Raw genomic sequence first — 23,743 nt, 5'->3', positions numbered from 1 at the left:
TTCCTGCTACCATTTATGGCTATTTCTTCTTGTTATTTTGTTCATTTGCGATAGCTCTTCCATCCTGTAACATTGTTATTTCCAGTTTTCTCTTTTCCAATACAAAGACTTCTAATTCCTGTAAATATTTCAACTGTTTCGTTTAGCTTCCTGTCTACCCCTTTCAATTTTACCAGGTCAGTATGCCTCTACAACACACTGGTTTGCTTTCACTGCTATATTTGGAGTACACAGTAAAAATTAGAAAGGGTCTGTACCCAAGGAGTTTCCAGTTTAATATAGCATTTTGTGGGTTAAGATAAGAGAGTCCAGCATTTCACAGTGGTGTGACCAGTATCAAATGTAGTAGGGGCTTGATTTGAGCTAGGGTGTAATTACTTTGATAATGGCTAATAGATACTTTAAATTAATAATAAGAAGAATTCTGGTATTTGCTAAGCACTTGCTTTATGCCAAACACTCTTCTAAGTGCTGCAGTAGATACAAAATTATCAAGTCGGACATAGTCTCTGTCCCACCGGGCGCTCATGATCTAATTAGGAGGGAGAACAGGTATTGAATCCTTAGTGCACATATGGGGAAATCGAGGCCCAGAGAAGTTAAGTGACTTGCTGGCAGAGAGAAGTGAAGTGACTTGCTCAAGGTCACACAGCAGGCAAGTGATGAGCTGGGATTAGAACCCAGACCTTCTGACTTCTAGGCTCTGAGCTCTTTTCCACCAGGTCATGCTGCTTCTCATAATTAATTCTCCTAATAGTTTTGTGGGTTTTTTTAAACACAAGAAAAAGTTTAGAAACAGTTTCCACCTGGGAGTTTCCAGGAGAAAAGCTTGTAAAGTGAAATGGCTCCAGAAGTACTCTTTTGTCGGGAACAAAATGGGATTCGGAGGTGGTAAAAGTACCCATTCTTTTCGTGTACATTTCCCAGTAGGGGATGTCACCATGTATCCATGTCAAGGAATGACCTGGCAGTATTTCTACTCCCCAGTTGTCCCTGACCTCACTGCTCGATTTCTCCCTCATGTTGTGCAGCCTGCAGGTGTGTACCATATGCTCTTGATTGTTTCTAGGGTACGTGTATGCACACATTTGTGAGGTTAGTGAAATAGTGAATAATAATAGCACCTGCATTACATTCTTCTATTGTCTAGACATTTAAAACAAATTGCTTTGTGTAAAATTCATTAAGTCAGAGGAGACAAAGAAGGAAAGAGGGTTTTAGTTCTGAGATGTTGCTGACACTTTCAGTTTGGGATAAAATAGGTGCAATGTAAAGGCGTCAAGCCCAAACAAGAAAGTTTGGGTGCTTTTGGTGCCTCTCCACATCACAGCACCTGTAAAAACACAGGACCCCTTTAGAGCAACAGAATTCTGTACTCTTCCCCCTCCTCCACCCCTCCTCTCCACCCCGGACTCGAGCACTGTGGATGGGTCCTTTTAACCTAAGGGCCGCGGATACATTCATCCTGCCATTCCCAGTGGTAATTCTGCCCCGTATAAACCGACTTAAATATAACTGGCAGAAAATTGCAGGGATCAGGTCTACAAACACTATTGTTTTTTTCCACATCCTTTCTGCAGTGCACCACCCAAAGTAAGCACTCAGGATGTACAACTAATACAAGTTGATTAATTTGATTGATTTTATGATTACTTTTGTTTCCTGGGAGCCCTTAGATAAGTAGGAAGAGTCGCTTGCACAGTGCAGTTTGACTGAAGGGTATAGGGAATTCATGCATTCCTGCATTAGCAAAAAAAACTGCCCAGCCTCATTGGAGAACAAAAGATACCCAGATGAAGAAACACCCACACATACAACTCTGGAGCATGTGGCCAGAAAGATGTTCTTCCCCTTTTTATCATGTAGAGACCTCTCCCAAGTAACGTTAAACAATGATACATTGTCCAAAACCAGATGCAAATGATACCTTGTCATTTTTCCAAGGCACAGGTTTTCAACGCGACGATGGCGGAGGATTAAGGCAAGGCAAGCAGGTCTGAGTGATATGTTAGGGAAGTTTGATGTGGTGGAAGGAGCACAGGTCTTGGAAACCAGACCCTCTAGACTCTAAGCCCTTTGTGGGCAAGGAATGTGTCTGTTTACTGTTACATTGTACTCTCCCAAGTGCTTAGTTCAGTGCTCTGCACACAGTAAACCCTCAATAAATACGATTGAATAATACCAGCTATGCCACTTACCTGCTATATAATCTTGGGTAAACCACTTGGTCTCTCAGTTTCCTTAACTGTAAAATGGGGTAAAATGTCTGTTCTCCCTCCCCCTTAATCTGGCAGTCCCTTGTAGGACAGGGACTGTATCTGACATGATTAACTTGTATCTATCCCAGTGCTTAGTACGGCGCTTGATATTTAGTAAGTGCTTAACAAATATTATTATTATTATTGTTATTATTGCTATTACTGCTATTGTTAACAATTTCACAAAATTTCTCTTTGAGCAAGGCACCAGGGCCTCCACTTAGCCTGGCCAGAAGTCATAGCTTTCCTGAGGTAATGGGCTCATGTTTCCCCTGGGGAAAAGAGCCTGGGGCTTTATTTACCGTCATTTCTAATTCCTAAAGAGGTAAGAGGAATGCAGATCATCTTCAGAGGCCAATTTAAAATGGTATTCCTCTGAAAAATCTTTTCCTTGGTGGAGGAATAAGTTTTATCCTAGACCCTCAACACCTTGGAAGCTCATCCCTGGCATATCGACTCTTTATCTCGATAGACTGACCACAGCATCCAGGTTTTTCCCAAAGTGCCACACACCCCAGAAACCCAGTTCCAAAGACCAGGAACTTATGCATTACTCTACCTTGTAGAGTATGACCAAATCCACACCTTAAGTCCAGGAGTCCCTACAATCTGCTTTGCTCTCCAATTCGTTACTTGGATTGAAACTTCTCTCTCCAGAAGCTATAGCAATTACCATTCCAGCAACTGAGTTTCAGGAAAGCAAGGCTGATCATCAAGATGCAAGTTTCCCTGCTCTGGGAAGGAATTGGCAACAACTATCACCCCAGTCTCCCTAATTGAACCAGAAGATGAAGCATTGACTTAATATTTTCAGGCCCAGTTTACATCATATCTGGGCAGCAAACCACCTTGGAACAGTCATATGAATATTTTTACTCAACACACTGGAGGAATTATCTGGGTATTTATCCCCTTCGTGGGAAAATGTTCTTTTGGATTCTTGCTGTTTTGATGTGCATTGGCATTAATGGGTTACTCATTTTTAAAAATAGACATTGGGTGGGAAGATAGAAAAAGAATGATCAGTTATCAAGGTGTGCCCAGGAAATGTACTGGATTCAATAGAAATGAACTAAATTTGACATGATGACTGGGTTAAATGTGGGTGTTGGAAAAAAAAAACTCAGGCAGGAGTGTAGTTCTTGGCTGACATGCAAGTACGCTGTGTACAGTAGCTCATATACAGTATGTTGCCATTGGCTTGGTGACAGTATAAAAAGACAATGGTCTTAAAAAATATATTACAGTAAGAGTGTATATAGATGGTGCTCTTAAAGCATGTGGTACAGCTTACATTATTATCATGTAGTGTTCTGTGAGTAAGGCAACTTGTCCATAAAATAACCTGTTAAAATTTATTTGATTATAAATGCAGATACTAACTCAAAACCTTTCTCCCCACAAAGCCATATAGTTTCATGAAAAATGCAGACTGTACAATTCTTCAGAAATCTGAACCCAATAAATTAGGTACATGGACAGCTAGATAGAAGTGGATTTTAACTTGGATCAATCTAATGGCGTGAGAGGAGGAGAAGCAGAAGAAACAATCTCAACTTCCACTAGCAGTTTCCAAATTTGCAGGATCATCTTATGAAAAATTCCTCATTTGGTAGGGAGGTGGGAACCAGGATTAATCGTTTTAAAACAGATTCTAATGCAGCATAAATAACTTATTTTTAGGGTTTGAATGGTGTTATTTATGTAAAAAAACATAACCACAAAAATAAAACATTCTAATAGGATGTATAGTTTTTATAGGATTTCCCGAAATCCAGCTGATAATGGAAGATTAAAGGAAATAATGGAAAATATTGGCAGTAGAGAAGCTTTTCATTGCTGTTCTTTTATGTGTTACTGAAAGAGAAGAGGTTTCTAGTTATTTTCTACAGGCAGAAACTATCCTTATAAAAACTGCTACTTTATTTTAGCCAAAGATGATATTTGATCAACCATTCAGTGCTAAAAAATGATGCTTTATTTTGGAAACATCTGTTATGTGGTTAGTGTGCTTTTTAAAATACTCTGAAAATATAAAAGCAAGCAGTGGTTGGAATATAAGTTTAGAATAAACTGAATTCATTCCTGGCCCGAAGAAAAGTTCCTTTTACGCATTTTACTGGCTCAAGAGGGCACAAAAACATATTAAGGGTGAAAAGTGGCCAAAAGATTACTCTGATTATTCAGTATCTGAATAACTGCAATTGTAGGAAATGCCATACTAGCTTGGAGGTTGTTTTTTAATAGAAGTTCCATCCAACCCAATATTTTGTCTCTTACAGTGGCAACAATGTTGCTTGCAAGAGTGTTAGGTAATAGTTGCAATGCATGATTTATAACTACATAATTAGAAATGGACCACCTAAAATCACTAAATGTCTCTCAATAGCTTATACAGTGTTTTCAAATGGAATAAGAAAGGCCAAGGCATGTAATTTTTAATTTTTTTTTAAATGGGAACACCATCATTGAAATTTTGTCCTGTACCTACCATCTAGAAAAGTATGTACCCCCCTTTGAATCATCTCATACCATTAATCTTCCCCTCTTCATCCCTATGGTAACTCCTAGTTACCATTACATGCCTTTTACAAAAAAATTACTGTAATTCCTCTTGAACCTACTGAGAGTTTCTGTCTAAAGCATTGCCAAGTGAAAAGTGTATACGCCTGGCTTTTCATCTGGCTCTGCCACTTTTCTGTTGCATGGCCCTGGGCAAGTCATTTAGCTTCTCTGTGCCTCAGTTTTCTTGTCTGTAAGCTTACTCTGGGCAGGGAACTTGTTTATCAACTGTCAACTCTGTTATATTGTACTCTCCCAAGCACTAAGGAAAGTACTGCACACACAGCAAGTGCTCAATAAATATGAATGATTGATTGACCTGTAAAATAGGAATTCAGTACATGTTCTTTCATCTTACACTGTGAACTCCATGTGGAATGGGGCTGTGCTGACCTGATTATCTTGTTTCAAGATAATTAGTACAGAGTTAGTGCAGAGCTTGGAACATGCATGCTTAACAAATATAACTAATTATTATCATTGTTATAATTATCATTAATGTTAGCACTATAGTAATTCATTCTATATACTATTTACTTGAAACTCCCACCTTCAAACTTCATTTGTTGACCTTCTTCCTGTTGTGGAATTTGGTGAACAATAATCTTGTCTTTGCCCTGTCCATGCCCTCAGTGATTCTGCAGATACTGATTATATGCTCTCTTAGCCTTTATCTTCCCAATCCCATTCTCGTGTCTTCTTTGTTGCCTCTAAAATGCAGTCACTAGTCATTGCGTACGGTAATCCAGATTCAGATTCTTCTTCATAATTTTTTAGACTTCATTTTCCCCATTCAACTTTTTTTTTTTTTTTTTTTTTTTTTTAGGAAAAAGAAGCATAATCTTTGCCATCTGTCCTTAAATATAAACTGCACCACTTCCCCTGACTGTTAGTTTAATGTTTTTAATAGGAGCACTATGTGGTGGGCAATGGGATTGAATTTGCTTCCTTATATGTGATTGATGATGAGATGATAGTTAACAATTGAGAATGATAGACCACCTCAGTTGTGCGACTTCAGGAACCTGAAGACATGGATAATGGTGCAATTTATGTATATTAACGTCTATCTCCCCTCTAGACTGTAAGATTGTTGTGGGCGGGGAATGTGTCCATTTATTGTTATATTGCACTCTCCTGAGTGCTCAGTCCAGTGCTGTGCCCAGGTGAAGGGCTCAATAAATACAATTCAATGAGTGAATGCTAGCAAGGTAAGGCAGGGCCATTCACACTGTCCCTGAAGTCATGTTCCCATTGTGGGTGAGGGCATTGAGCAAGTAAGTGGGGGGAGGTGTAATGTACTGTGTAATGTACCTATTGAGCACTTACTATTTGTAGCACACTGTACTAAGCTCTTGGAAGAGTACACTATAACACATTTCCTGCCCACAGTGAGCTTACTGTGAATAATAATAATGTTGGTATTTGTTAAGCGCTTACTATGTGCAGAGCACTGTTCTAAGCGCTGGGGTAAACACAGGGGAATCAGGTTGTCCCACGTTGGGCTCACAGTCTTAATCCCCATTTTACAGATGAGGGAACCGAGGCACAGAGAAGTTAAGTGACTTGCCCACAGTCACACAGCTGACAAGTGGCAGAGCTGGGATTCGAACTCATGAGCCCTGACTCCAAAGCCCGTGCTCTTTACACTGCGCCACACTGGTCACATTTGCATTGGCCGGGCATGACCTCAGCGTGACAAGCAGTGAGGCCAAGTGGAAAGAGCATGGACCTAGGAGTCAAAATGACTTGGGTGCTTATTCTGGCTTGTTCACTATTCTGTTGTGTGACCTTGGGCAGATCAGTTGACTTCTCTGTCCCTCAGTTCAGTTCCTTCATCTGTAAAAATAGGAATTAAGACTGAGCCCCATGTGGGACAGGAACTGTATCTGACTTGATTAGGTGTTATCACCCAGTGGTTAGTACAGTGCCTGGTGCTTAACAAATACTATTTAAGAAAGAGTTCCCCGAGCCTCCAATAGTATTTGCAGGATAGAGCCCTTCTACTTTAGTCTTCTGAGATGTTCACTTCTTTAAGCATTAATATCTTATTCATAGGATTTGGATTTTTTTAGACTTTTACCCAATATAACCCAGTCCCTTCCCCGGGATTTTTTTTTTAAGAAGGATTAAAAAATCATTTTTCTCAATGTTTTCACTGCCAAAGTACCTCAATTTCTGAATTCATCATAAGCCTCCCAAGTGAACTTGAATTGATTTAATGCCTTTGTGTGATGAATTGTTAATATCTCCTTTGTCCTCAATAAAATCGATTCAGATTTTGAAGTGTGGCATCTGGAAAGTTTGGTCATAGTGGCCATAGCAATTCGCTGAACAGCACAGGCAGGATCCTTCCTTGCTCGGTAATAAAGCTCTCCCAGAGAGAAGACCCAGCAACCACATCCATTAAGCCAATCCTTGAGCAATATATCGATAATATTTATTAAGTGCTTACTATGTGCAGACCACTGTACTAAGTGCTTGGGAGAATACAATATAACAGAATTAGCAGACACATTCTCTGCCCATAATGAGGTTACAGTCTAGAGTGGGAGACAGACATTAATATGAATAAAGCAAATGAGCAGAAAGCAATATATTACTTTTCTCTCAAACTCTGTCCCAACTTATTCATTCATTCAATTATATTTATATAGCACTTATTATGTGCAGAACACTGTAGTAAGTGCTTGAGAGAATTTAGTATAGCAATAAACAGACATGTTCCCTACCCACAATGACTAGAGGGGGAGACAGACATTAATATTAATATAAATAAATTCATTACAGATATCTGGGTTTCTGATGCTATCCCTTGGGAACTTTTTGACGTCTGATTATGTTACATCCCTCCCGACCATCCTGCAGTTCAGAAATGTCAGCCCATCCTGGATTGGAGAGAGGACCGCCTTACCTTCTGAACATTCAAACTGGGATGACGGGGATAGAGAGGAAAGACCATAGGTGACTGAGTCCAGACTGGGGACAAAATGGACAATGAAAAAATGTAGGGTGGAAGTCAGCTGTCTTCCTGTCTTCAGGGAGCTGCAATTGGTAGTATTAATATGAGATTTTCATGGTAATATTGCCGATCATCCTCATCAATGATATTTATCAAGCGCTTACTGTGCGTAGAACACGGTACTAAGCACTTGGGAGAGTACAAAACATCAGAGTTGGTAGACACATTCCCTGCCCACAGTGAGCTTACAATTTATTAATATTAAGAAATAATTGCTAATATACAATTTATAGGTTTTTTATATACAGAATTCTTGTGAGGCAAATATCAGATGCCAAAGGTCACAGGTCCAAGCACATAGGCAGTGCAGAAGGGAGAGGGAGCCGGGAAAAAAGAATTTAATTGAAGAACGCCTCTTGGAAGAGATGACCTCATAATAATACAGTCCCTGCCCGACATTGTGCTCACAGTTTAAGTAGGAGGCAGAATGAGTATTTGCTTCCTATTTAACAGATGAGGAAACTGAGTTACAGAGAAGCTAAGCGATTTGCCCAAGATAATAATAATAATAATGTTGGTATTTGTTAAGCGCTTACTATGTGCCGAACACTGTTCTAAGCGCTGGGGTAGACATAGGGGAATCAGGTTGTCCCACATGGGGCTCACAGTCTTAATCCCCATTTTACAGATGAGGGAACTGAGGCACAGAGAAGTTAAGTGACTTGCCCACAGTCACACAGCCGACAAGATCACCCAGCAGGCAAGTGGTAGAGCTGGAACCAGAACTCAGGTTCCAATCTGGGTGAGCCATGGTGGCCTAGTAGGACGAGCACAAGGCTGGAAGTCAGAGGACCTGGGTTCCATTGTCAGCTCTGCCACATGCCCACTTGATCATCATAGACAGCACACTGTGGACCAGTGGTGTAAAGGCTGAGCCTAAATAATTGAGAGCCAAAGTTTATCAGGATTTGAGAGATGGAGGAAAGGGAACAATCTGCGCTGATTGCACCTGCTGGCTATCCTCTGTTTCCTACTCATCTTCCAAAGAAAGTTCAGGCCGGTCCTGAAGTTTTGCGAGCATTCTAAAATATGTGAAGGGAGTGCTGCCGCTTCAGTGACTGTTTAATACTATAAATTATTTATTTATACTAGTGTCTCTTTCCCCTTCTTTTCTGGGAGTTCATTATGGGGAGGAATTGCGTCTGCTAACTGGGTTGTATTGTTCTCTCCCAAGTGCTTAGTCCAGTGCTCTGCACACAGTAAGCGCTCAGTTAATATCACTGATGGTGATGATGCTGTGCCGTGGTAAGGCAGATCAGGTCCTCCAGGTGGTGTGGGAGAGGATGGCTGTGTCTCTCCCCACCCTAGCCCTGTAGTACTGCTAACTTCCCAATACCACAACCCTAGTTTGATGGAAATTCAGATTTGGTGGGCTAATTTTGGGCAGCTTTCCAATCGGTTAAAATGGTCAGCATTAATACATGACAACTGCATAAGTAACCAATGAAGTTCAGCATGTGATTTTTAAAAGATTAAAAAAAACAGTTTTAAAAAATAAAATCTCTGATTCTCCCAAATCAGCTTTGAATAGAAGCAATGAAAACAATTATTAATGAAATACAAAAGAGATAAATCTAATTGCTTAGCTGGGGATGCTGTAGGCGGGTGCCTGCGTTTTAACCTTTTCCATTATATGGTGTGAACTCAAAGCCAGTTGGCTCCTAAGCTGTTTGCATCTCAGCAGCTAACACATGCTCAGTAGATGCATTTCCTCCTACCGTGCAATGAAGTGGAAATTAAATTGCTCTAATTTAGCCTGTGTCATTTCCTTCTCTCAGCTGGTTTTCTCTCTCTCACCCCCACAGCCAACACATGTTGTTTTTGCGAACACCTTATCCACTCAGCTTATTCACTATGCAAGACACCCCACTACATTGTTCTAATTAATCAAAATTCTTGTCACACAATGGGAAGCTCTTCAGGTGTGATATGATTAGTTGAAAAGCTTAGGTATACATTTGTATGCCAAAATTTCCAAATTCAATTCCCAGATTTGGGCAGGGAAGAATTGTACAACCAGGATAGGGCCAATCATGTGTTTGTAGTCTTTATAATGTCTGAAAGGAGTAAAATTCATAAATGTTCATTTTAGTAATACTTTCCCATCCTCACTTGTTATACACAAAGAAGGAATATTTAATTCTCCAGAGAGAAAAAGACCATATGAATTAAATAAATTCCAAGGTTCTAATTCCCTCCTTGTCTGTGATGAGGCTGGAGCCATCTTCACTCTTCAGAAGTGTTGAGGTGGCATGTTCAGGATGTAACACCTGTAACATTGTGGAGGGAGAAGTTCTTGGTTTTATGGTGGTCTGCAGAGACTTGAATTCTCTTCTGCAACCACTGCTTATCAGAAATGCCCATTCATTTGATTCGCCTGCCATAATACAGGCTTATAATAATAATGGTATTGGTAAGCACTTACTGTATGCCAGACACAGTACTAAGCGCTGGGGTAGGTACATGCAAATTAGGTTGGACACAGTCCCTGTCCCACGTGGGACTCGGTCTCAAATCCCCATTTTACAGATTAGGTAATTGAGGCACAGAAGCGAAGTGACTTGCCCAGAGTCACACAGCAGATAGGTGGGATTAGAACCAATCACCTGACTCCCAGACCCGTGCTTTATTCACTCTCGCCATGCTGCTTCTGTTGTTAAGACTGTAAGCTCCTTGTGGAAGGGAAAGTATGTACCACTTCTGTTGTTGTACTTTTCCAAGTGCTTAGTGCAGACCTCTTCACAGTTAGTGTGCAATTTAGGATGATTGATTTTTGTCTGAGTCACGAGGTACTGCAGAGTGTCGTCGGTGCAGCAGTTATTTGAGAAATTTTCTCAGACCAGTTCACGTCGAAGTAATATTGGTCACTGCCTGACCACACCCAGTTTCCTGGTGACTGTCTGAAAGACAGTATCATGGGGAAATGCTCATTGTTGCCTATGCCACACATTGTGGTTAGAGTTTCCTGTTGCAAGAGGCCATTGTAATTTTGCTGCAGAGCTTCAGGCGGATGTTTTCGTTCTTCCGGAGCTTAATATTTGCCTGTTTGGGTGCTTTAGAGGACACTTTTTGATATATTGGCTGTCCATCATCACTGTGAGCTTGGAGGGTATTAAAAAGTGATCTGGTTAGCTCTCTTCTCCATGCCTGGCATGGAGAAAAGCCCTTTAGATCTTTGATAATATACTATAATTTAGTCAGTGAGATGCCACAGTTTGGATCTAGGTTGCATCCAGGATATTTTTCTTTTGTACAGTGGTGTCGGTGAACAGGAGATGGTGGTTTGGATCATTCTGCCAACTAAACTAGACCATTGCTCTTGATTTTGCCCATCCACTTAGCCTGGAGACTTGCTTCCAGTCGCCCCCCAACTCAATGCTAAGATTGCCCACTATGATTAGTTGGCTTGCATTCTTTGAACAGACATTCTTTTTGTTCATTTTATTTATTCAGTCATTCTTTTGGTCATATTTATTGAGTGCTTACTGTATGCAAAGCACTATACTAAGGGCGTGGGAGAGTACAATATAACAATAGACAGACACATTCTCTGCCCACCACGAACTTATAGCCTAGAGGTATAGTTTGAGGCATTTTGTTCTGATGATGTTTAAGGTCACCTTTTCTAGTCCCCAATTTGGGACCCAGTGCTTGCCTAAATAGGACTACTCATAATACAGGTTACTGTCGATCGGTGCCACTATCAACACTTGAATAACCAAGCAACCAATATCCTGAAACGTCTGCTTGAATACGACATTTTTGAACGTCCCACCAGGAAACAATACTCTGGCAAAAGGCACTTCAGCTGTTTATTTTTAAACTCAAAATTTGAAAGCTATTTCACAGTCAGAAAAGGAAGCTGGGCTTGCAGTTGTTCATCTAAAAGTGTCATTCCTAGCAATTTAGAGGAAACCAAAATAGGGCATATCATTATATTTTATATTTACGTACTTTTCTTTTGAAGACTTCAAATGCTTTACTAACAATCACAAATCAGTTTGAGGTAGGAATATAGAAAGTAAAGTTTCATTTTACAGAAGAAGAAACCAAATGAGGTAATGTAGATCAAAGAAGTAATTCCTCAAAGACTCTCGATGAGTCAGTGGTTAAGGCGGAAATAAAACTCAGGATTCGTGTCTCCATGGAGAGTGGGGAAGGCAGTGTAGGCTTAGCCATGTTCAAAATCATTAGGAATTTGGTTAACCAAACCATTAATCATGTAGTAAAAACTTCCAAATTCAGGCTCCTTCAATCCCCATAGTTCAGCTATCCCAACCTGTTTTGCCTTCATTGGAATAGTAAAGATTACTTAAATATAACCCCATTATCAGAAATTCTGGAAACTCATGTTCATTTGATGTTTGTGATCCAACCGATGGAGGAACTCCAAGGGACATGTCTTGGATCCTGGTTCCCTAGGTTTGGCGAATTCTGAGGTAAAAATAAATTTAGTTACCTAGACCCACTGTATCTGGACTGGTGTTTGTCCTGCACACTTAAGATGAATGAGTTTTTGCTCATTGACTGGGATTCCAAATAACTTTAAGTCAAAAAATTCCCCCTCAAACCCCGATAGATTGGTGCCTTGATACTTTAGGGAGAATTTGGAGTAATTAAGCAACTGCTTCTGCGTCCCTGGTAACTCCAAATGTACACCTACTCATTGTACCTCAATCTCATTGGCTTGCCGCCGACCTCTCGTTCATTTGCTGCCATTGGTCCTCTTCATATCCGACAATTACTCTTCCCACCTTGAAAGCCTCTTCTCCCACTCCTCCTGCATCACCCTTGCACTGGATTTGGATTTGGGCAGCACTTATGTGCATATTCTTAATGAATTTATATTAATATCTGTCTCCCCATTTAGACTATAAGCTCATCAAGGGCAGGGAATGTGGCTTCCAACTCTGTCCTGTCCAGTGCCTTTTCCAGTGTTTTGCATACAGTAAGCACTCAGTAAATACGATTGGTAGACACCCTTCACTTAGCCCCTGCCATCATGCCCTATTTGGACTGCCCCAGTTTCTCCTCTTGCAGAAACATGCTTGGTACATACTAAGCATTAACACATACTACGATTATTATTGTTATTTGGATGTGCATTTTTATTGCTTGAATTGTCTAAATTTGTAGATTGCAGATACTAAAGAAGGATGTTCAAGATAGGCCAGAAGGCGTAAAGTGGATCGATGAATAGGGCCCATCTGGAGATAGGAGTTTTGGTTCACAACCCCAGTTTAATACATGAATGAACAGTGGGGGAATTATATGCCCTAACCTTAAACTAATAATTTCTTGATTTGTAGGCAATGGGAACTCAGGTCTCAGAATTTTGCTATTGATTAACACCTTTCTCCAATTTTCATTAAGAAAAATATCCCAGGAAATATTGCCATTGTACTTGTGATTTTTAAAATGCTTATGATGTCTCAGCTGTAAAACTGACATGTGTTCTCATATAAATGGAATATGAGTGTCAGCCCTCTGAGAAACTGGTCTGCTAATACCTATTAATTCTGACACTGTCACCTTTTTCTAGCTTTTGCATTTTAGTGTGCTTTACTTTGGCTCTCTCTTCAGTCCTGAGTTTTCAGCATGACCTAACTTAATGAAACTAATCACATTTCCTTGCACCATATGTAGCAATTAAGTAAAATCAATCAATGGTACTTACTGTGCGGTTACTATGTGTCAAGCACCATAATAGTGCTTGGGTGAGTATACTTGACTAGGTAGACACAATTCCATCATGAAAATATGATAGCAATATTTATATACATTTAAAAAATCTTATTTCTATTATTCATTAGTTGATTTAGAAGTGTTTGATCTTATTGTTCTAATGAATTTTAACAAGTAGAACCCTACAGTACCTACAGTGCCATAGGTACCTACAGTGGGAGAAGCAGCGTGGCTTAGTGGAAGGAGCATAGTTTCGGGAGTCAGAAGACGTGGGTTCTAATGTCGGCTCCACCATTTGTCTGCTGGGTGACCTTGGGCAAGCCACTTAACTTCTCTTTGCCTCAGTTAACTCATCTGTAAAATGGGGATTAAGACTGTGAGCCCCATGTGGGGCAATCTGATCACCTTGTATCTCCCCCAGTGATTAGAACAGTGCTTGGCACATAGTAAGTGTTTAACAAATACTATAATTATTATTATTATCATTATTATTATGTACTTCCCAACTGTTTAAAATATGGTGCATTTACTTAGCCATTATTAATTCTCTTGCTTCCTGAATTGAGGTGAAACATGTTTCCTTTGACTTGAAGTTCAAATCCTCTGCTGCCATTAAGTGATTTCTCTTAACCTCTCCATCTAGAATTCCTCTGTGCCCAGAAGATTCAGTGCCCCTTGATATCTCTCTCAGAATGCTTTGGTTCTGTTTCTTTACATTTTTGAAAATAAACTAGAGTTATATTCTGAAAGAGTTGGTTTCAGTAGTCTTCCTTTTGAAAGTTGCGTTTTGTGATCCGGTTAATTTTATAAAAGAGCTCCTCCTGTAGACTAGCTTCTTGTGGGCGGGGATTATTATGGTATTGATGCCTGACTACTTGTATTGTTTTGCTGTCTGTCTCCCTCTTTTAGACCGTGAGCCCATTGTTGGGCAGGAATTGTCTCTATCTGTTGCCAAATTGTACATTCCAAACACTTAGTAGTAATAATAATAATGATGGCATTTGTTAAGCGCTTACTACGTGCCGAGCACTGTTCTAAGTGCTGGGGGAGATACAAGGTAATCAGATTGTCCCACATGGGGCTAACATTCTTAACCCCCATTTTACAGATGAGGTAACTGAGGCACAGAGAAGTTAAGTGACTTGCCCAAAGTCACACAGCTGACAAGTGCTGGAGCCGGGATTAGAACCCACGACCTCTGACTCCCAAGCCTGGGCTCTTGCCAATAAGCTACGTAGTATAGTGCTCTGCACACAGTAAGCACTCAATAAATATGATTGAATGAATGAATGTCTTCCCACTCTATTATATTGTACTTTCCAAAGTGCTTAGTACAGTGTTCTGCGTACGCTAAACATCTATAAATACCATTGATTATTTAAGCTTAGAACAGGGCTTTGCGTTCAGTACACGCTCAATAAATATGAGTGATTTTACTATTAACTAAGTGGAAAAGGAATGGTCTCTAACCTTTAAGCACTTGATAATCACCCCATCCTTGGACCCATGGCCCTTATGTTTGTATGTGAAATTGATCTATAGTAATGTCTGTCTCTTCTTCTAGATTGTACGCTTCTTTCAGGCAGGGATCATGTCTAGCAACTCCGTTATAGTGTACTCTTTCAAACGCTTAGTACAGTGCACTGCACACAGCAAGCACTCAAGAAATACCACTGAATATTGATTGTTACTGCCCCTTTGGAAGCATTTTTTGAACTATCCAACAGAAATACTGAAAATACTGGGATCCAGTTTTCTCAAGTGACAAAATGTCTGCAGTGAATATGGGCAAAGATGGGAGAGAGAGGTAATGTGAGGTGGTCAAGAGAAGTAATAAAAAGAACATCCAGAAACTCTGTCCTGAATATATCTAGTTCTTATTCAGTTGTTCTTTAATAGATTGGCATCTATTTTATAGCTATCATTTTTAGTAAGGGGCACCAGTAGCTTCCTGAGAGAACAGAAGACACTTCAAAATGGAGGGGTGACTGGTAGTTTCCTGTAATTTTCTTTATATAATGCACATGACTTCTCAGGGACTTCCTCTGAAGAAATCTACCATATGTGGAAAATCCTCCCAGGAAGAATTGTAAATATAGAGCTCAAGGACGAGGAGGTGTGGAGCTCCTCCTGTCTTCGTCTCCTATCCTCACTCTGCATAGAAATCCCCCATCTCCACCTCATCAACTCCTATTTCGCTATCTTCCAAGTATGACATATGCGAGTCACTGCTCTTTGGATGATGATGTCTTAAAATGATAGACAATTGAACTATATATAATACATGACAAAAGTTAAAGGAAATAGGAAAAAAAAACCTCTAGGAAATTTCAGAAGGCATTTTGTCTGGCTTCTTATGTCTTTTACTTCCCCAGTAGGTATGCTGTGTATTAATCATCAAGCTATTGGCCCAACTTTGAACTGAAACTTTATGATTCTAGAATATTCATTTCCCATTGGAACTTCAGTTGAAGTTCAACTGCTGGAAAAGATTGAATGCTCAAAAAAAATTTGTGATTTGAAGGAAGTGTTCTATATGCTAACACTTTGGTTTGTTTTTTTTGTTTTCTCCAACCCTGCAATGTCCTGGATCCCGTGCTGCTCTTGGAATGGATTTTCTGGCCCCCTCTAGAACCTATTGTGAAGAATGGCAGGCCTCCAACGTCTCACAGTATGCACTCCTTCCTCCACCAGTACACAGGATCCTTCAAGAAGCCCCCATTGCGGAGACCACACAGCGTTATTGGAGGAAGCCTTGGGTCCTTCATGGCAATGCCCAGGAATGGAAGCCGGCTCGGTAACTTGATTTGTTTTTATGATTTTATTTCAAGGGATAGTGATATTTGTGGCACAGCATGAATATGATCAGTTTAAACTCTTCATTCCTAAATTTGCTTTGGGAATGCAACAACTGAGCTCAGGTAGCCATAGAAACAATTAGAGAAAAGATTGGTGTCTCATGTAAAATGCTTTGAAGGGGAACCAAAAGAAATGAGAGTGCTGAGTGCCATTTCATAATTTCATGGAAATAGCCCACATACCCATTTGATGATATGGGGTCACTTAAGTAAGAAATTTTTAAATCCTTTTAATGAGAGGTCTGCAGATTGTTGAAAGGATAATTTTAAAGGAATACCCCATAGAAAATATGTGCCTTAAAATAAGGCTTTTGGCGGCATTTTAGCAGCTTGGGTATGATTGTTCTTTTCATATTTGTTAAATAGGTCTGGTTTCAACTAAATTTTGTGCTTAAACTAATCTTATTAATTTCTATATTGAGTCCTATCTTTTTACCTTTCTATTAATGTTGAGTTCAGGCAATTCTGTTCGATGGAAGGAGTGATGAGAATCTGAAAAGATTAGGGGCCTTTTTCCAACTTTGTAAATCCATCTTATTTAAAGGGATAATTTAACTAGTCTCTCAAAAGTAAGTGATCTAGTCTCAGGGTAAGAAAGAACTAGAGGACAAGATGAGTCATCTGTTTTTGGCCACCGTTGGATGCTATTAAGTGCTGGTATGATATTGTAACAGTTTCTGTTACTCGTAAGTATAAAATAGTAATTTCTAATACGCTGTGAAGATGCCATAACCAGATATTAATTACGAATATTTTTTCATGTGCTGTTGAAACAGTTACTGTTTCAGTAGATTGTATACCGCTGCAAAATCAGGAAATGAATTCCTAATCTGGGATGAGAAATGCATAATGTTAACTGAGAGCAAAGAACCAAAATGGATATGTCTGTGTCATGATCTATACCTCTTGAAATAGTATATCTGTGAATTATGCAATATTGTTTTGCATTTTGAAAATCTGTTCTTAGCTACTGACAGTCTTATGTGCTGTAACACATGCCTTGTTTAGAACTTAAAGAAATTAATGCCTTCAACTCTAAGTATTAGATATCTTCATATTAATTTATACAGGCCTTTGTATTTATAAGACATCAAAGTTGCTTTTCATTGAGAGTTCTATCCCTTCAGATGTTGGAATTGTCCCCCAAAAGAAAAATGCATTGACAATTTTATTCCTGAAAAAGTCAGCTTCTTTTTTAAGATGAAATTCAGATTTGTCCTGGGTAAGGATTCAGGAATGCATAATTACTGTTTATAGTTCCCTTAACCTAACCTAACGTTTTATCCAAAAGACCATTTCAACAGCAGCAGTTTAAAGAAAGTGTTCAATTCTCATATTCTCTTAAAAAACAGAAGTTATTTAAACTGAGTAAATGAAATAAAGTCGATGATTCAGGCTGTATGTCGGTTTTGCTTATTTAGATTTACAGACCAATCAATTCTGCTGACCAGATCTATTTTGGATGATGATCTTTCCCTGACAGCTGAGCAGTAGGGGACCCTCTGTCCATTTCAAGGCCAGAGTGTTGTCCGGAAGGGTGCCCCAAACTGTGTCCAATTCAGACTTCTTTTTTTATTGACTACCTCCTTCCAGAATCCATGGCTGTAGGAGAACATTTATACAGAAAGCTCTTGTTTCACTCCTCATTTTTAGAACTTTGTTATTTGTATATGTAAGAGGCTTTTAAAAAATACTGTTAGAAATTAATCTGTAATGTAATCTCTACAAAAAAATTGTTGGTTTTAAAGCAATTTTTTTAGTTCATCAGTTTTCACTGAGCACCTACTTATGTCAGAGCAATGTGCTAGGTGTTTGGGAGTACACAATATAAAAGTAGAAGATCTAGTCTCTGTCCCCGAATATCTTACAAGTTAATGACCTAATTTATGATACATTTTACTGACATATCTGTGATTTTAAGTTAAATTGTTCTTAATTACACTTTATGCCCTGCCTCATTCTCTATCGAGGATGTCAGCTTATACTCGTGTCTGCTATCAATTTAAAATCTCACCATTGGTATCATCATCTTCAAAAACTGAAGGATAGTTTAGTGTGTGTGTATGTACATCGAAGGAGAGAATGAGGTTTGGGGGAGAGATGTTTGAGAAAGGGGGCAGGAAGGGAAGAGATTTTAGGAGTTTTTTAAAATGATTGGTCCATTAAGAAGCCCTTTGATAATGAAGTTAATAGACACATATATTTCAGTGTCTCCCAACCCCTTTTTTTTTTTACTGGTATTTGTAAAGCATTTACTCTGTGCCAGGTACTGTACTAAGCTCGAGGCTAGATAGAAGATAATCAGGTTGGACAAAGTCCATGTCCCACATGGGCTCACAGTCTTAATCCCCATTTTACAGATGAGGTAACTGAGGTACAGAAAATTTAAGTGACCTGTTCAATTCACACAGCAGACAAGTGGCTCAGCTGAGATTAGAACCCAGGTTCTCCGGCTCCCAGGCCCATGCTCTATCCAGTAGAGCAAGCTGCTTCTCTGCTTCCACCTAGCCTGACACATTTTTCTTGCTATTAGGTTTGAAGAAATACTTGAGCTCAGAATGTTTTCAGGTTTTATTAAATTTAAGCTTCTTGCAGCCCATTTTGCAAGGCTGCTTTGCTTCCAAATGTTTGTATCAGCCCAGGGAGCTGCTTAATAAATAGATGTTGAAAATGACTTTTCATTACCGCTGTAGCTTTGGGATTGCAGACCTTAGTTATGACTCTATATGATTATGAGAACCATTTCCTTGGGCTCTCCCATCTCTATGGGCTCTCCCATCTCAATTGCCGTAAGGCCAAATTCACATCTTTGGCCACCATTGGCAAAAATCCAGTTGGCTCTTCCGTCTCTCCCCACTCCCAATCACGGTACCGGTGGCATCATGCTGCGTGACATCATGCACACGGCAAGCATGGAGTAGTCTCTGGGACCCCCGATAGTAAATCTTGGCCACTTGCTAGAGAAGCAGCGAGTCTAGTGGATAGAACATGGGCTTGGGAGTCAGAACGACCTGAGTTCTGATCTTGTCTCATACTTGTCTGCTGCCACGACTTCTCTGGGCCTCAGTTACCTCATCTATAATATGGGAATTAAGACTGTGAGCCCCATGTGGGACATGGACTTTGTCCAACCTGATTAGTTTGTATCTACCGTAGTGCTTTGAACAATGTTTGACACATATTAAGCCCTTAACAGATACCATTATTATTATTATTACTGTTATTGCTCCTACCCTGGGCCCTGATAGGATGAGCTGTGTGCCAAGGTCCCAGGAATAGGAGGTTGGGGTGATGCTAGGAAGATGGATCCCCCCCCCCCCCACTGTGATCCAGGTTCCGGGCTTAGCCTCCCCTGTGCTCAGGGGCGGAAGGCACCAGCCACCCAGCTCCCAGAAAGCACCACAGGCAATGTGAAATGTCATTTAGCCATTGGGAGGGAAGGTGCCAAAATTCTTCTATCTTCCCTCTCAGTGCAGTTGCCGGTCCCCATTCTCCAAGCTCCAAAGCCCCCTGGGCCCTTTTCTTGTTCCCTTCACCACTTTATCACCTCCAGAGCCCTAAGTTGATGGTGCAGTTAGCACCGCACACCCCAGCTCCAGCTTCTCCTTTTGTCAGGGTGGACTGTTCTGGGTTTGGAGGCACAGCACTGAGTCCCCTCACCTTTGGCTCTGCCCGATAGCAATCCGCACCCAGAGTAGTGTGGGCATAGCGGCAGCTGAGGTCTGCTTCAGGCTCCGGGCACTCAGGAGTTGGTACTCAGGGCATGGCCAGATGGATAAGAACGAGGCTTCTTCCGGCCTTCCCGATCTCCGGATTCCTAGGTACTATGCCAGGTGCATTGGTCAAATTGAGTTGGCCAGAATACACGCCAACCCCCTTGTCACTTGCTTCCCGATTACATCCCCTGCCACCTGATGCCAGGCCTGAGTAGCTGTTGCCCTTGTAGGGGGATGAGTAGGTTAGCACACAGTAAGGTCTCAATAAATATGGTTGATAGAAGACAAATGCCATGTTCATTGAATGGAAGCTTGAAAACACTAGAAAATTTTAAAAGAGATTGAAATTAATTGTAAATGTAAATTTGTATGGTCTAAAACAGTTTTATAGACTTAATAGTCTTCTACTAAAACCTCAGTATGAACTAGTGCTTGTAGTGGTTGCAAAAAATATATCTAGGACTCACTACATTCGAGGTTACTTGTAATAGAGCACATACGCACATAGACAAGCAGAAACACATATACATTATACCCAACTGAGCTATTACCTCTCATTATCCTTCCCTCCTACAGCTGTTGGTGTCTTGTTAAAACCTGTTGTGGTATACTGAATTTCAATTTAATTGTTCCCTCTCTATCCCCTGCTTGCCTTCTTCCTTAATACATTTTCACTTTAGTCATTCCGATGAAATGAGCTAGCAGTGAAGGTGATCTCAGTATGGATAAAGGGACGAGCCTAAAGAAGGAATGCCTTCAGAGAATGGGGAAGGGCCAGGGCCAGGGAGGGGGAAGAAGAAAGGATTGAGGAGAAGGGAATGAGAGAAAGAAGAAAGGGAAAGGTAGTGATGAGATCAGGGCAGGAGGGAGATGTCAGTCGTACTGCTGTCATAGCCTTCTCATTCTGCCAGGGTACTTAAGATGCCTCCAAACTGGCTTTTCCATGTTGAGAACAGACATTTCTGGCAAGGCTGGGCGCACATAATAATAATATTGATACTTGTTATGTGCTTACAGTTTGCCAGGCACTGTACTAAGCTCTGGGCTGAATACAAGCAAATTGGGTTGAACACAGTCCCTGTTCTGCTTAGGGCTCACAATCTTAATCCTCATTTTACAGATAGGTAACTGAGGCACAGAGAGGCAAAGTGACTTGCCCAGGGCCACACAGCAGACAAATGGAGGAGCCGGGATGTGAACGCATGGCCTGACTGCCAGGCCCGTGCTCTGTCCACTACACGATGCTGCCTCCCTAACACATCATGCAGTCTCAGTGGATACTTGTATTCTTGGACGGGAAAGGCCAGTTCAGCCACGGCAGTGGCGAAAGTGGCTATCAGAGTGCCATTCTGCTAATGCACCTAAGTCATATTCTTTTGCCACTCTGGCCGACTCAGTTCTAGGGGCAGGTGAAGCGGGCAATGTGAAAAGGTCTGCAGTTAGAGAGGGTCACCATTTTCAGCCCTCACCCCTCCTGCAAGTATAGAACCCCGGAGGAGACTAGCCCACCTCTTTTCTTCTCAAGGAGGTAGGACAGTGAAAATGATGGCTTGCTGAAGGCAGCAGAACATCTTGCATTGAACAAACATTCTGGTCTAATGGGCTTCACTGTAGGACCCAACTCCTGAAACACGCTGGTCCTGCCCCAAACAAAACACCCACTCACCAAAAACCAACGTGCTTCACGGACAGCTGAACCAAATAGACATTTATGTCAGTTCCAAGTTACAAAATGTTGAAGAGTGAAGAAGTATTATGTGACCTGCCTTAGCCCATGGGATTATTATTAGCTGACACAGCTGTGCGTATTTATTCTGCAGTATATGGTATTCAGGCAAATTTGTATACCCTCAGGGAAATAAATGGAATTCTACATTTTATTCTTTGGTTTAAGGCATCTTATTCTGCAAACCTCGTTCTACTACTTCTTCTCATAAATCAGTAGAAATAAAATTTCAAACTGAGAGAATGGCAAAAACTGCTGTGGATATCGGTCTCTTTGAAACTCCTCTTCGAAAGAGTGAGAGTGTAGTCACACCTAAATGCTAGCATTATTAATAGATATATAAAAAATATATAAGCATCAGTTGAGTCACATTTGGATATTTTCCACAATTTTTTTGCACTAAAACTTTTGAAAAATCTGGCAATGTTGGGACACAAACATTAAAATTGAGGTGTAATCAGAATTGATTGTCCTTTCATAATTCCCCCTGCTTGTTTCTGTCCATCTGCTGTATCTCTTGGTTTTAATTAGCTTCAATCTTTGGCCCAGATCATTTTTCCAAAACATTGTTTTGTGCACAACATCCCACTCCTCAAAAACTTCCAAACCTCTAAGCATCAAGCACTCCAGACCATTCTCTTTAAGACCCCCAGTCAGCTCTCTCCCTGCAATTTACCCTCGCTCCTTCGTCTCCTACAGTAAATCAAGCTCACACACCTTGCTCATCTAAAAAACAGCCTACTTAACTGTGTCTCACTCTCTATCTCCTCACACTCTCCCCCCTGCCTGGAATATCCTACCCCCTTCACATCCAACAAACCACTACTTTCCCTGTCTTCAAAACACTTCTAAAATCACATCTCCTCCTGAAGGCTAGCCCTGATTCATCTCTCATCTCCCTAACCCATTTCCCTATCTTCTACTATAACTCCTGCACTTGCACAACTCCTGATAATATGGGTCTTCACCTCCCCTTAACCCTGCTTCCCCCCATATATATAGCATTTATGTACATATCTTTAAACATTTTTGCTTCCCCCACCTGTAATTTACTTTAGTGTCTGTCTCCCCTGCAGGATTGTAAGCCTCTTGAAGGCGGAGATTGCGTCTGCCAACTCTTTTATTCTTTCCTAAGCACTTAGTTTAGTGTTCTGCAGAGAGTTAATACTCAGTATGTACATTCGATTGATGTTACAGATGGAGAAATATGTTGAAATATGGTCTTTTAGTTACTGAGACAGCATAAATGGTGACTGTATTTCATTGCTTTTTCAGGCTGAGATGAACCTACTGACTATTGACAAATGTAGTAACTTTAATTTTATACACAGAAAACGGGGTTCCCTTTTGAAATCAACAATGGGGTTGCTTCTGTTCTTCCATGCAGCCTATTTAGAAGAGAATGCTGTTTTCATTCAATACAGAAATAGGAATTATGTAAATAAAATTATTAGGAAATATGTGACCCGTGGCTATATGGATTGTTATTTAGTAGATATAATAATTGCACATTTTGACGTAATGACTATAGAAAGTCCATAATTACTCATCATTGTTAGATGAGAGGATACACCTCCCAACATTTTAAGCACCAAAGGCCCTTATTTTGATATTTCTACCAGAGTTGCTGTTTCACACAAAAGTGTTAAATGGGCGTTATCCTTCCTTTTATTTTTACAAACTTGTTTTAAGGCTTATGCTAATAGCACTTTAAAACAGAGTTCTCCTGAGACTGCGATGGTTGTTTTCACCCCTGAAGACACTCCATATATCCACGTCTGAGACGAGCTAATTGTTCACTGGAAAATCAAGTTTCTTGATGTCATTTTGCCTGGTGTAGGTGATAAGGATATAATGCAGCTAAGGATTTATTCAGCTTTTCAAGGTCAACAGTGTAGGGAGGCAGTGTGACTTTG

General features: G+C 40.4%; 1 protein-coding gene across 1 annotated transcript in view; it reads left to right on the top strand.

The window, feature by feature from the left end:
- The window catches only part of CDK17 (cyclin dependent kinase 17), a 142,148-nt gene that overhangs the window by 65,881 nt on the left and 52,524 nt on the right, over positions 1-23,743 (top strand). The window contains exon 3 of the mRNA XM_029079467.1: positions 16,160-16,324. Within this exon, the coding sequence (XP_028935300.1) occupies positions 16,160-16,324 (165 nt within the window). The remainder of the gene's footprint in view (positions 1-16,159; positions 16,325-23,743) is intronic.

Source organism: Ornithorhynchus anatinus, chromosome 14 (genome assembly GCF_004115215.2).
Source record: "Ornithorhynchus anatinus isolate Pmale09 chromosome 14, mOrnAna1.pri.v4, whole genome shotgun sequence".
NCBI classification, from domain to species: Eukaryota; Metazoa; Chordata; class Mammalia; order Monotremata; family Ornithorhynchidae; genus Ornithorhynchus; species Ornithorhynchus anatinus.
Note: the sequence above shows the minus strand (reverse complement) of the source record. Positions and strands in the feature narration are given on the sequence as shown.